Raw genomic sequence first — 11,711 nt, 5'->3', positions numbered from 1 at the left:
GTTACTCCCTGATCCTTCTGCGTTCACCTCACATCTGGAGACGCTAAACAGCTCTCATTAAAACGACAGGAAAAGGGAGAGTGGCAGGCGCCGTCGGGTATTTATATATATATATATATAACACTTTTAATTTGGGAAGCGATTTACGGTCTTAAAGCAAAGGTCCCTTCTGCAGAAAGGCAAGTGCAAGCGTTCAAAAACCACGCAGCGAGCCCACGGAGGTCGAGTGGGCCTTGTGCTTGGGTCTCCCCCCCACCCCACCCCACAGGCTCAGCTACAGTTTCTATTTCTTCTGTTTGCTGTTGCCAGTTGAGTGGCCAGGACTGCTTGGTCAAAAAAAAACAAACCCACACACAAAACACTAGGAAGATACACAGTACAGAAATCACAACCCAAACAACTGTGTAATAAAATCATCAGCCTATTCACAAACAGTCTTTAAAGAACTGAAAAACATATGAATACTTTAACTTTAACCCTTGCCTTCCCCTCCCGTTTCTTTCTGCTGGGGGGGGGGGGGGTTTGGGGGGGGGAGCCATCCCTGAATTGTTGGTTAAAAGTGCTGTTAAGTCGCAGCCAATTTACAGCGACCCCATCGGATTTTTCAGGGCAAGAGACATTCAGAGGTGGTTTTCCATTGCCTGGGTCTGCATAGCAATCCTGGACTTCTGTGGTGGTCTCCCGTCCAAGTACTGACCAGGGCTGACCCTGCTTAGCTTCCAAAATCTGATGAGATCAGGCTGTCCTGGGCCATCCAGGTCACAGCCAGAGAAACTTAGTTATCCATATTTTTCCTCTAATGCAGGTAAAGGCAAAGCTGAGAGAACGGTGGCTTGCCCGAGGTCAACCAGCAGCTGCATGTGGAGGCGGAGTGGGGAATCAAACCCGGTTCTCCCAGATTGGCGTCCGCGTTGCTAACCACTACACCAAACTGGCTGTCAAAACAACAATCCTGTAAGGCAGGTTAGGCTGAGAGAGGGTGGGCGAGCAGAATGACCTTGCAGAGTGGTGATTCAAACCTGGGTCTCTCAGACTGCCATCCTACACAGGGATTATGACACAGATGATATGGATGGGAGGGCGGTGGGATAGACTGTCCCAAAGGCTGCATGGAGAACAGCCGTTTTTAAAAAAATAAATGGATCCCTCTTCTTGAAGAGCTTTAAGGGAAGTAAGCTGTGTGTTAATTGTAGTCTCTTAAATGCATTCCTAAAGCACATTCTACACTATGAACCTAAATACATCCCTAAATAGTTTAACTGCTTTCACCACAGACCTGCAGGCTATTTATTGGAGACAGAATCATACAACTGGAAGGCTGTTGACTTCTACTCTGCAACGTCGGTCTACACAAATTCATTCCACAGTGAGAGAATAGAGCAGGTACATCTGGTACCGTCAGATCACCTAGTCCTAAATGACAAACACAATAGGCCAGTTATTACAGGGAGAGGAGGGCAAACCTCAGAAGCAGAATGACACAGGCAGAGTATTTCTTTCTCCTGACTAAGTTCCTGTAGCCATGACATGATGCACAGAAATTCAGGCGCAGCACTCCCCAAAGTTGCACTTCCATGGCTGGAGAAACTGTACTTGTTGGACTTTTGCATGCCACACAGCTGCTAAAGTGGGGGTCAGCAACCATTTATAATGAAAGATCAAGAGTGTCAAAATTCACACCAACAGATCAACCAGGAGGAGCTGGTATAAGAGACTCCAGTTGCATAACCGACACTGTACAATTTAATGTTAATTATAATTGGCATGTGGGTTAATAATCAATTTCTGCAGCCCAAACACTGGTTTCTGCACGTCCTTGATTAGGAAGTGGCACACATGACGTCTCACTATAAGTAATAAAGGTGCAAAGGAGCAGTCTATGTGACTGTTTTACTGCACTGGCATACACGTACACATAATCTGCACTTGGGACTCCTGGGAACTGGTTACTTCTGTCATTTCCCTTTCTGCTAATAAGCCCTTTATTCTCAGACTGTTCACATCCTGGTTATTCTACCATCTCACCTATCCGCGCAATGTGCCTTAACATAGAGAGTTTGTTTTCTTTTTAAAAGAGCCATATTTTGTTCTGCACTGAGCCACTTTTGGCCCTACAGGTACAAACTGCTGACCGCTCTGCTAAAAGAACAATGGTTTTCTTAGGATAAAATACATTTTCCCGAGTCCCTAACCGACACCATTAAACTGGTTTAAGATCATAATGTTAATATAAAAAAACTGAAGCTAAATATAATGGGTGTTGACCACTCATGGAATTGTGGCAATGAACCCTTCGTTTCACAATATTGCTTTATCTGAGCGTGTAGCAATCCCAATTCTTATCAATTACTACTTACCGACTCTTGAAGGAAACATTCCATGTCGACTCTCTAGTAACAGAACCCCCAAGGTCTTCCCGTGCTCAGATAAAGCAATATTGTGAAACGAATGGTTCACTGCGCAGTATTCGTTAGTATGTGAGTGATAATAGAAGAAAAATTTCTACGGGAATTACTACAGTGAACGTTTTTGCAATTCCATAGAATCATAGAGTTAGAAGGGGCCATATCTTTATCGACGCTTCGTTATTTTTGTCACGGATGTTGTTTTTGGAATTCCACTTCCTCCCGTGATCTCTCATCTTTGGCTTCTACCACCTGGAGGTTGGGAACCCTAATAGCGTAGGATTCTGAGTAGACCCACATCAGCTTGCTCTACCTGGCATAGGGCAAGAAACGAGCTCAGAGAAGGTGGGGAATTATTGTTTGGAGCAGCCAGCAGCCAGGAACCTTGCCAGTCCCTCTTTTCCCCTAGCTTTGTCCAAACACCTTGTCCCTTTAATTCCTAACGCAACCTCCTGGTACTTTCTCATCCCAGTTACTCATTCTGGCTGACTGTGAGCAGCCTTTTCCCCTCCCAGCCCTCTCCTTTGGATCATTCACATCAGGGCTATTGTTGACCTTCCTGATTGGCGTGCTAGGCAAGACCTACGCGGGGGTCACCTTTGGGGGGAGTGACGAGGCATCGTTCCATATTAATACCCGGTGCTACCCGATCCATCACCTATCGATTTTTAACACTCACCAAGACACAATTTGCGTTTAGGAGTGGCAGAGGCATGTAAAAGTGAGAGGAACGGGGGATTCGCCTCCTGCTTGGTGAGGAGGGAGTGGAGGCGAGATAAATGACCTGTGGGGGGGATGACGCCCCTCTGGGCCTCTGTGGCCCATCCATCCACCCCAGCGACAGAGCCAGGTTTCCTTTGTCCTTGTCCTTGATGACTTCATGTCAGGAAGTTAGAAAACAGCAAGGAATAGCTTTCTCATTTGTGTTAGGGTTTCACAGCAGGCCGCTTTCCAGATTTATTTATTTCCTGTGCTTAGTTTGCCTCTATGGCTTGGTAGTTTCTGCCGGTCAGGCCGGGCCTTGCCATGAGGAGATATAAGGTGACTTCTGGGTGTGGTGGTGGTAGAGACATTCTCTTTGCTCTTGCCTCCACCCCTGTATGTCACTTAAACACCACATGTGGCAGGAGTGTTATTTTCAAGAATGAAGTTATATAAATAAGACAGATTCAGGTGGGGTATCCGTGTTGGTCTGAAGCAGCGGGACAAAGTTTGAGTCCGGTGGCCCCTTTAAGACCAACAAATGTTTTATTCAAGATATAAGCTTTCTTGTGCCCACAAAAGTTTACACCTTGAATAAAACTTTGTTGGACTAAAAGGGGCCACTGGACTTAAAATATGTTAATAAGGCCAGCTCTGGGTTCGGTGGGCATCTGTTGCCAACTTCGGCTTGGGAAAGTTCTGGAGATTTGGGGGGGCGGTGCCTGTGGAGGCGGGATTTTGGAGAAGGATTTAAGTGAGAATCTATGTTATCCTGTAGACTCTGCCCTCTGGAGCTGCCATTTTTTTCCAAGGAAACTAATCTCTGTAGTTTGGAAATCAGTTGGAATTCTGGGAGAAGTCCAGGCCCCATCTGGAAGTTGGCAACCCTGAACCCAAGCCTGTCTGTCTACCAAGACTGGAGACTAGTAGCCCCCATGGCCTGATTCCTCTTGGGAGTAATTAGTCAGGGACTAATTTTGCTTTGTCAGAAACCAGAGATTGTGTTAACATTTACTTTGTGCTCTGTAAAAAGGTAGCCATTTTGTGCCAGCGAATGCCTCATTCAAGGGTGATCAGGCTATGTCTCTTCCCTTTTCCTTCCCTTATATTTGACCCACTAATTCTGATGTGTGGCCTTCACTCCTCTATACATTTGGTCAACCTCTGCTTTGGACCCTTCTCTACTCATGGGTTTGCAGGTAGCGAAAGTTCCCGCTTTGTTCACCAATCAGCTAGGAAGGAAATCATTCTAGGAGCACCCTCAGGAATAGGAGATGTGTGAGCTGAGTGATAGTTTATGCACGCACATTTCTCACGCAGTGATGTGAAGCAATAAATTGAATGGGTGAAGCAGCCAGCACAAATCAAACACCACAGAGTGTTCATAGCACTGAATATTGTCTCAAAAAATAATATGTCTGAAGCCGCTAGTCCTCAAGTGACACGACTACTCATTGTGTGTTGTACAGGCGTGTGAAAATTGGCTTGAAACTTGCTTCAGGTACCCATTTTTGAGATGGAAAAGTCACAATTTTTTTTGAATGCTCCATTACATAGTGAGAATGCTATTTAAGCCATTCTTGTAAAAATAGGAGTCTTTCCCACAGAGCCAGCTGGTACTTAGTTGAGGTTGACAGCCCTATTTACCTGTAATTCCCTATTCCCAAAAATGTAAATAAAAATAGCTTAAAAATCTAGTTTGGGGTTATAGTAAGGGAAAAGTCCTTTTAACACAGACATTTCCAAGTGGAAAATGGTCACGTGATCTGCCTTGAGTATCAAAGGAGGAAAAGTTAGATCGTCTTCTCCCATATTTTCCTGCCTAGGAATTACAATCACAGGGAGAGGCCATCTTGACTGTCCCATCAATCAAAGAAGCTCATTTAGTCAGTACATGAGAGAAGGCCTTTACAGTGGCAGCCCCACAATTATGGAACCACCTCCAATGCTCCCTCTAAGCTGCGGAGTCTTGTGAGCAAAAATTCTACTTTGTGAGCTACTGGCATTAAAGTTGTGAGCGAGCAATTGGGCTGCTGCATAAATTAGTTTGCTCTGGAGCCATGCTTCCTGAGCCAAGGCTAAAATCTGTGAGCTGGAGGCCAAAAAACTGTGAGCTAGCTCACACTAACTCAGCTTATTTATGCCTGGTTCCCTCACTTTTGCTCCTTGGGAGGCAGTCGGTTTTTTTAGGACTGCATTCGGTTAAGTTTAGTAGCAGAACTGAATTTTGATTTCAAATCTCGGTTTTTATGTTTTTAATGTGTTTTAGTTTACCTGTTTTATCTTATAAGCTGCCTTGAGCTCTGTAAGGAAGAAAAGTGGTTAATAAATGCTTTAAATAAATAAATACATAAATAAAATGCCTACAAAAGATGTCATAAAACAATGTATATGTAACGTATATGGAGAGAGCATGAATGTTTGGGACGTGATGTCATCACACCAATTACTCCCAGGCAACATTGGTTTTGGGGCAAAAACTCTATGGCAAAACTGGATTCTACCATAGAGTTTCCACCCAAATACCAGAGTGTCACCCAGTAGTTGCTGGTGTGATGATGTAACTTCCTGTATGACACCAGCAACATGGCCTGGGCCTTTCTATTTCTACTGGTAAGTCCCCCTGCTGACCAGCAGATGTGGTTGCCCTGAACTCCTGGCAAAGTGAAGCCACAGCAGTGCTGGGGTGGTGGGCCTTTTGCAGTTATGATTGCCAACCTCCAGGTGTTGCCAGGAGATCTCCTAGGGTTACAACTGATCTCCAGGAGACAGAGATCAGTTCACCTGGAGAAGATGGCTGCTTTGGAGGGTGTGGCGTTATACCCTGCTGAGGTCCCTCCCCTTCCTCAGCCTCCACCCCCCAAAACCTCCAGGTATTTCCCCACCCAGAGCTGGCAACCCTATTTTCCACTCCTTTCCAGCCTCTGGAGCCAGCAAGAAAGTTTGCCTCAAAGCCACGTTCTCCATCGTAACCTCTGTTCTCTGGTGTTGCCTCTTATAATTTCACATATCTGGAGGAATGTGTGTGGAAAGAGAAGAGATTGGACTCATACCCCGCCCTTCACTCGGAGTCTCAGAGTGTCTTACAATCCCCTTTCCCTTCCCCTCCCCACAGCAGACACCCTGTGAGGCAGGTGGGGCCAAGAGAGCTCTTTTGAGGACTACTCTTGAGAGAACAGCTCTGAGAGAACTTGTGACTGACCCAAGGTCATGCCAGCAGCTGCATGTGGAGGAGTGGGGAATCAAACCCTGTTCTCCTAGATTAGAGTCTGCACTCTTAACCACTACACCAAGTTTATGGGTAGGGTTGCCAAATGGGGCTGGGCGGCAGGGAACCCTCCCGCTTTGGTGGCCCGATTTCTGACACGACAGAATCTGCCCCCGGGGGAAACCCCACCCCCGCGTGCACATCACATCCGGGTGACGTAGATACGTCGCGCACGCGCGCACCAGGAGGTCCCCAGGAGTCCCCCGCCGAGGAGGTGAGTACCATTTGGCAACCCTATTTATGGGACACTTCTAGTTTTGGTTATCAGAGTTTCTTAAAACACCCCCTTATTTTTAACGCCATCCACAACTCCAAAACATCCCTTATTTTGACAACTGGATCTTTGTCCACCAAACAAGAAGGGCCTGTTGAGTGCTATATGAGTATTGGATAAGTATGTCATATATCACCAGGAAGGTTTCAAAGTGTCGTTTGAGAAGACTGTGTCAGACTGGAAGCTGTCATGTAGGCAGGCCTGTTGGGGTGAGTTTGGCAACGAATAGTGCCTTCCGCCTTTAGGCTCCGCTTCAGTGTCTTCAGAGGCTGTGGGTGCCACCTTGTGGCCGATGTGGAGATTTCAAACAGGCGCACCACAAAAAGTATTTTTGCCTCGCAAATGAGCAGGTAAGAGAAACTTTTCTGGGCTGGAGCTCCCCAACCTCTGAAGAACTTGCAAACCTAACTGTGTGGGGTCCGTACCTTGGCAAAGTTATGGCATCCATGGCATTATAGTATCAACAACATGGACTGTCCAGATTCAGGAGTTGGGGCCTAGGGTGAGGGCACAAAGCAGGCAGGCCTGGGGATTTGAAAAGCAGTTGGATAAAACAGGATTAGTTTCAGTATCCATTCAGAAGCACTGCCATATAACCTGAATGTGCCTCCAGGCAGCCAAAATCCTTAATTGCATGGCACAATCCTTCACTGTAAATAGAATTGGACGAATTTATTCATTTGCTCCATTAATACCTCACCTTTCTCCCCAATGGGGTCCCAAAGCAGCTCAAACCATTCTCCTCTCCTCCATTTTGTCCACACAACAACCCTGTGAGGTAGGTTAGGCTGAGAGAGTATGACTAGTCCAAGGTCACCCAATAATAAGCTTCCATGGCAGAGTAGGGATTCTTTCCCAGATCCTAAACTGATACTCTTCACCACCACACCACACTGGCTTCAACAGTCAACTATACCCCACTCCCTGCATTACCTAAGCTATAGTTGTCAGAATACAACCCAGAGCCCCTTTCTCTCTCCCTCACCCTCTGCTTTGTTTTCTCCCTTTCTCACAATACAAGAACTTGTGGGCATTCAATGAGATTGCTGAACAGTTGGGTTAGAACGGATAAAAGGAAATCCTTCTTCACCCAAAGAGTGGTTAACTCATGGAATTCACTGCCACAGGAGATGGCGGTGGCTACAAGCAAGGACGGCTTGAAGAAGAAGAAGAGGAGGAGGAGGAGGAGGAGATTGGATTTATACCCCGCCCTTCACTCGGAGTCTCAGAGCGGCTTACAAACTCCTTTCCCTTCCCCTCCCCACAACAGACACCCTGTGAGGTAGGTGGGGCTGAGAGAGCTCTTGACAGAAACAGCTTTTTCAAGAACAGCTCTTATCAGAAGAACTACGGCTTGCCCAAGGTCATCCAGCCAGGTGCAAGTGGAGGAGTGGGGAATCAAACCCGGTTCTCCCAGATTAGAGTCCATGCACTTAACCACCACACCATACTGGCTTCAAGAGGGGATTGGATAAAGATATGGAGCAGAGGTCCATCAGTGGCTCTTAGCCACAAGGAATAGGTAGGAACTCTCCGGCTGGGGCAAGTGATGCTCTGTGTTCTTGGTGCCGGGGGTGGGGGGGCAACAGTGGGGCCAGGACGCTGCCTTCTAGTGTCCTGGCCCCACTGCTGGACCTCCTGGTGGCACCTGGTATTTCTGGCCACTGTGTGACACAGAGAATTTGACTGGATGGGCCATTGGCCTGATCCAACATTGGCTTCTCTTATGTTCCTATGCCTTTCCTCTCTACAGGGTTAAGTGAATGACTGTTACTGTGTTTCACTGGAAGTCCTTGCACACTTACTTTCCTCTCTACACAGCAGGTTGCTGAGGGAATGCAGCAGAACACACTTAGTAGTTGCTTCACTGCCTCAGTATTGAAAGGGGGACATACAGGCTGTCCAAGTTGGGGAAAACAGACGTCCTAAATGTTCTGGGACCGGCATACCTTTGCGACGGCCTCTCCTGGTATATTCCCCAAACAGCATTATGCTCTAGTGACCAAAACGTGCTGGTGATCCCTGGCCCAAAGAATGTCTGGCTGTCCTCGACCTCAGGCCGGGCCTTGTGGAACACTCTCCCAGCTGAGATCCGGGGCCTGCAGGATCTGATGCAGTTCCACAGGGCCTGTAAAACAGAGTTGTCCCACCAGGCCCTGTGGTCGAGGACAGCGATGGGCTCCATCTCTGACTGGCCTCCTCCTTCTGCCCCCTCCTTTCGGATCAGACTGTACATCGGCTCCCCTCAGAGTTCCTATGCCATCTTTAAATTATGTTGCTGGCTTACAGTATTATGTATTTCATTATACATTATTAGGCATTTTATTGTATTTGTGTACTAGAAATGTTAATATTGAATTTTCAAAATGTTTTTATCAATGATATTACCCGCTCTGAGCCTGGACACAGGGGAGAGCAGGATACAAATCCAATAAATCAAATCAAATGAAATCAAGTGGCGAGAAGGAACACTTTGTCACATCTGCAAATCGATCCTTTTCTGGGATCTGATGTTGAAAAAGAGAGCGCCAACTACTCACAGGCAATGTTCCCTCTAAGCTGTGGAGTCTTGTGAGCAAAAATTCTGCTTTGTAAGCTACCAGCATTAAAGTTGTGAGCGAGCGATTGGGCTGCTGCAAAAATCAGTTTGCTCTGGAGCCCTCCTTCCTGAGCTGAGACAAAAAGGTGTGAGCCGGACGCTAAAAAAACTGTGAGCTAGCTCACACCAACTCAGCTTAGAGGGAACACTGCTCACAGGTGTGGCTCATACCTTTGAGAACTCCTTGTGAAGTAGTCTTCTGAGATCAACCAAGGCCAGGATGGAGTCAGCGAGATGAGGCAATATGAAGTTTCACCTGAGCTATCCAGAACCCCTTTAAAAACTGGCATTCTTCATTCAGGGAGGGAGGGGGCTGTGGCTCTGGGGAAGAGCCTCTGCTTTTCACACAGAAGGTCCCGGGTTCAATCTCCGGCATCTCCAGTTTAAAAGGATCAGGTCATAGTAGGTGATGTGAAAGACCTCTGCCTGAGACCCCGGAGAGCCGCTGCCAGTCTGAGCAGACAATACTGAACTTCATGGACCAAGGGTCTGGTTCAGTAAGAGGCAGATCCATGTGTTTGTGCATTCCAGGAATATTTAATTCCTTCTGCAGTTGTGAAACTTTTCACAGATAACATGCGTCAGCAGAGCTTCAGCACTGGAACACAGACAATGCTGCCTTATCCTAAGTCAGGCCCTAAGGTCAGTATTGGCTACTCTGACTGGCAGCTGCCCCCAAGGGTCTCAAGAAGAGGCCTTTCACATTATCTACTACCTGATCCTTTTAACTGGAGATGTCAGGGAATAAACCTGGGATCTCCTGCGTACCCAACACATACTCTACCACTGAGCTCTGATCCTCCCTGAAAGATCTCTGCGAAACAAATACCCCCGTACCCAAACCTTCCCACTCCCCAAGCTGCTAAGCAGTAGTATGTTAGTGGGCATTTCAGGCAGACTCAAGGCCAACTGCAGGAAGCTTCCACGGTAGAGCGGGGATTCGAACCTGGGCCTCCTTGTCCAGCCCTGTGAGGTAGGCTAGACTGAGAGTGACTGGCCCACGGTCACCCACCGAGCTTCCATGGCAGAGTGGGGATTCGAACCTGGGTCTCTCGGATCCTAGTCCGACACCCTAAACACTGCGCCACATGGACAGTTAAGAGGCCTTATCAGTTGCGCAGGCAGAGGCCTCTGGGTCGATGTGGTGATGTAAAGGGCCATCAAGTCACAGCCAACTTATGGTGACCTCGTAGGACAGAGGTGTTGAACTCATTTGTTACGAGGGCCGGATCTGACATAAATGTCACTTTGTCGGGCCAAGCCACGCATGCCACAAAACGTAATTCCAGGTACCGGAGATATGAACTGTATAAATTTTTCTCCGTCTTTAGGATGTACCGCTCCTGAGTGCAGGGCTACCACCGGCGCGTCTACTAATGGGACCTTCAAGTCCTCCATCGTGTCCTCGGGTAGGGTGTAGAAGCGTCTCGCTACGGACAGTAGTGTTGCCTCCTCCCGGGTTGTCCCACTCTTCTCGTATCACGTCCTCGAAGCAATCGGGGAATGGCGAAAAGGTCTGGTAGGTTTCCTGAATCCTCTGGAATCCAGGTTCGCTGAGGTCGACGACCTTGGCTTCTCTGTAACCTCCATCTGGTAGTTAAGGGTGGAGACAACCTTAGTGAGTAGCCTTTGGAAATGCTCACTCTGGAACAGGCGAGAGGACGCTGGTTTTATCTCCGTCTCCTCCCCCGACCACTCCCCTTCTTCCTTGTCTTTGGTGGGCAAGGAAGTAAAAATGGAAGTCTGCTCAGAGCTAGAGCTATTTAGACGTTCCCTCCTTGGAGGGTCCACCGGTTGCCGAGGCTCGGGTTGCAGGGGCTCCTGTGGGTCGGGTAGCGGTTGTTCCCCATCTTCCTCCGTTCCCGAGGCCCCTGGAGCCTCCCGGAGCTTCTGTGGTCTGGGTTCCCTGCGCCTTTTTTGCGGTGGTGGCGACCTGGAACTTGAGGGCGAGCGAGAAGTCCTGGAGCGATATCGCCTGCGTCCTCTGGGGGAGCCCACTCGTCTGCCTTCCCCTCTCCCATGGTGTGTAGGTGAATGGGCCCTGGCTTCCGTATTTAGAGTCCAGCCAGGCCCTGGCCAAGGTCCCCCCGGCCCTTGCCACAACCATGGGGACACTTGTGGGGCAAAGGGGCTCGGCCCGGTTCCCCCTGCTGCCAGCGCCTGTTGCGAGATGGCAAAGGGCGCCTGAGCCTGCAGTAGCTGGGGCGGCCCTTGATGCGTCGGGGCCGCCGTCGCCGCCGCCGCCCACGCAGGTGCTGTCGGCCATGGCCCCTGCGGCGGCATTGCCGGCATCGCGGGCCAGTTCAGCAGATTGAAGGGAGCGGCCGGGTAGGGCGCTATGGGGTGCGCCGGCGCCCTCTCTGGCGGCGGGGGTCCCGGCTGGGGTGGTGTTGGGGCTCGGACCGGGTCCGGGCTCGGCGCCCGGCTCGGCGTAGGAGCCTGCGGTGGGCTCGCGGGAGGCTG

At 48.8% G+C, this 11,711-nt stretch overlaps 1 protein-coding gene across 1 annotated transcript in view; it reads right to left on the bottom strand.

The window, feature by feature from the left end:
- The window catches only part of LOC107109770 (low-density lipoprotein receptor-related protein 1-like), a gene marked incomplete at its 5' end in the record, with an annotated part of 64,984 nt that overhangs the window by 29,635 nt on the left and 23,638 nt on the right, over positions 1-11,711 (bottom strand). Inside the window, 2 exons of the mRNA XM_015410470.1 lie at positions 10,718-10,838; positions 11,433-11,708. Of these exons, the coding sequence (XP_015265956.1) occupies positions 10,718-10,838; positions 11,433-11,708 (397 nt within the window). The remainder of the gene's footprint in view (positions 1-10,717; positions 10,839-11,432; positions 11,709-11,711) is intronic.

This window comes from Gekko japonicus, unplaced genomic scaffold (assembly GCF_001447785.1).
Source record: "Gekko japonicus isolate JY-2015 unplaced genomic scaffold, Gekko_japonicus_V1.1 scaffold2127, whole genome shotgun sequence".
In the NCBI taxonomy this organism is placed as follows: Eukaryota; Metazoa; Chordata; class Lepidosauria; order Squamata; family Gekkonidae; genus Gekko; species Gekko japonicus.
The sequence above is the reverse complement of the archived record's forward strand: the minus strand, read 5'-3'. Positions and strand labels throughout refer to the sequence as shown.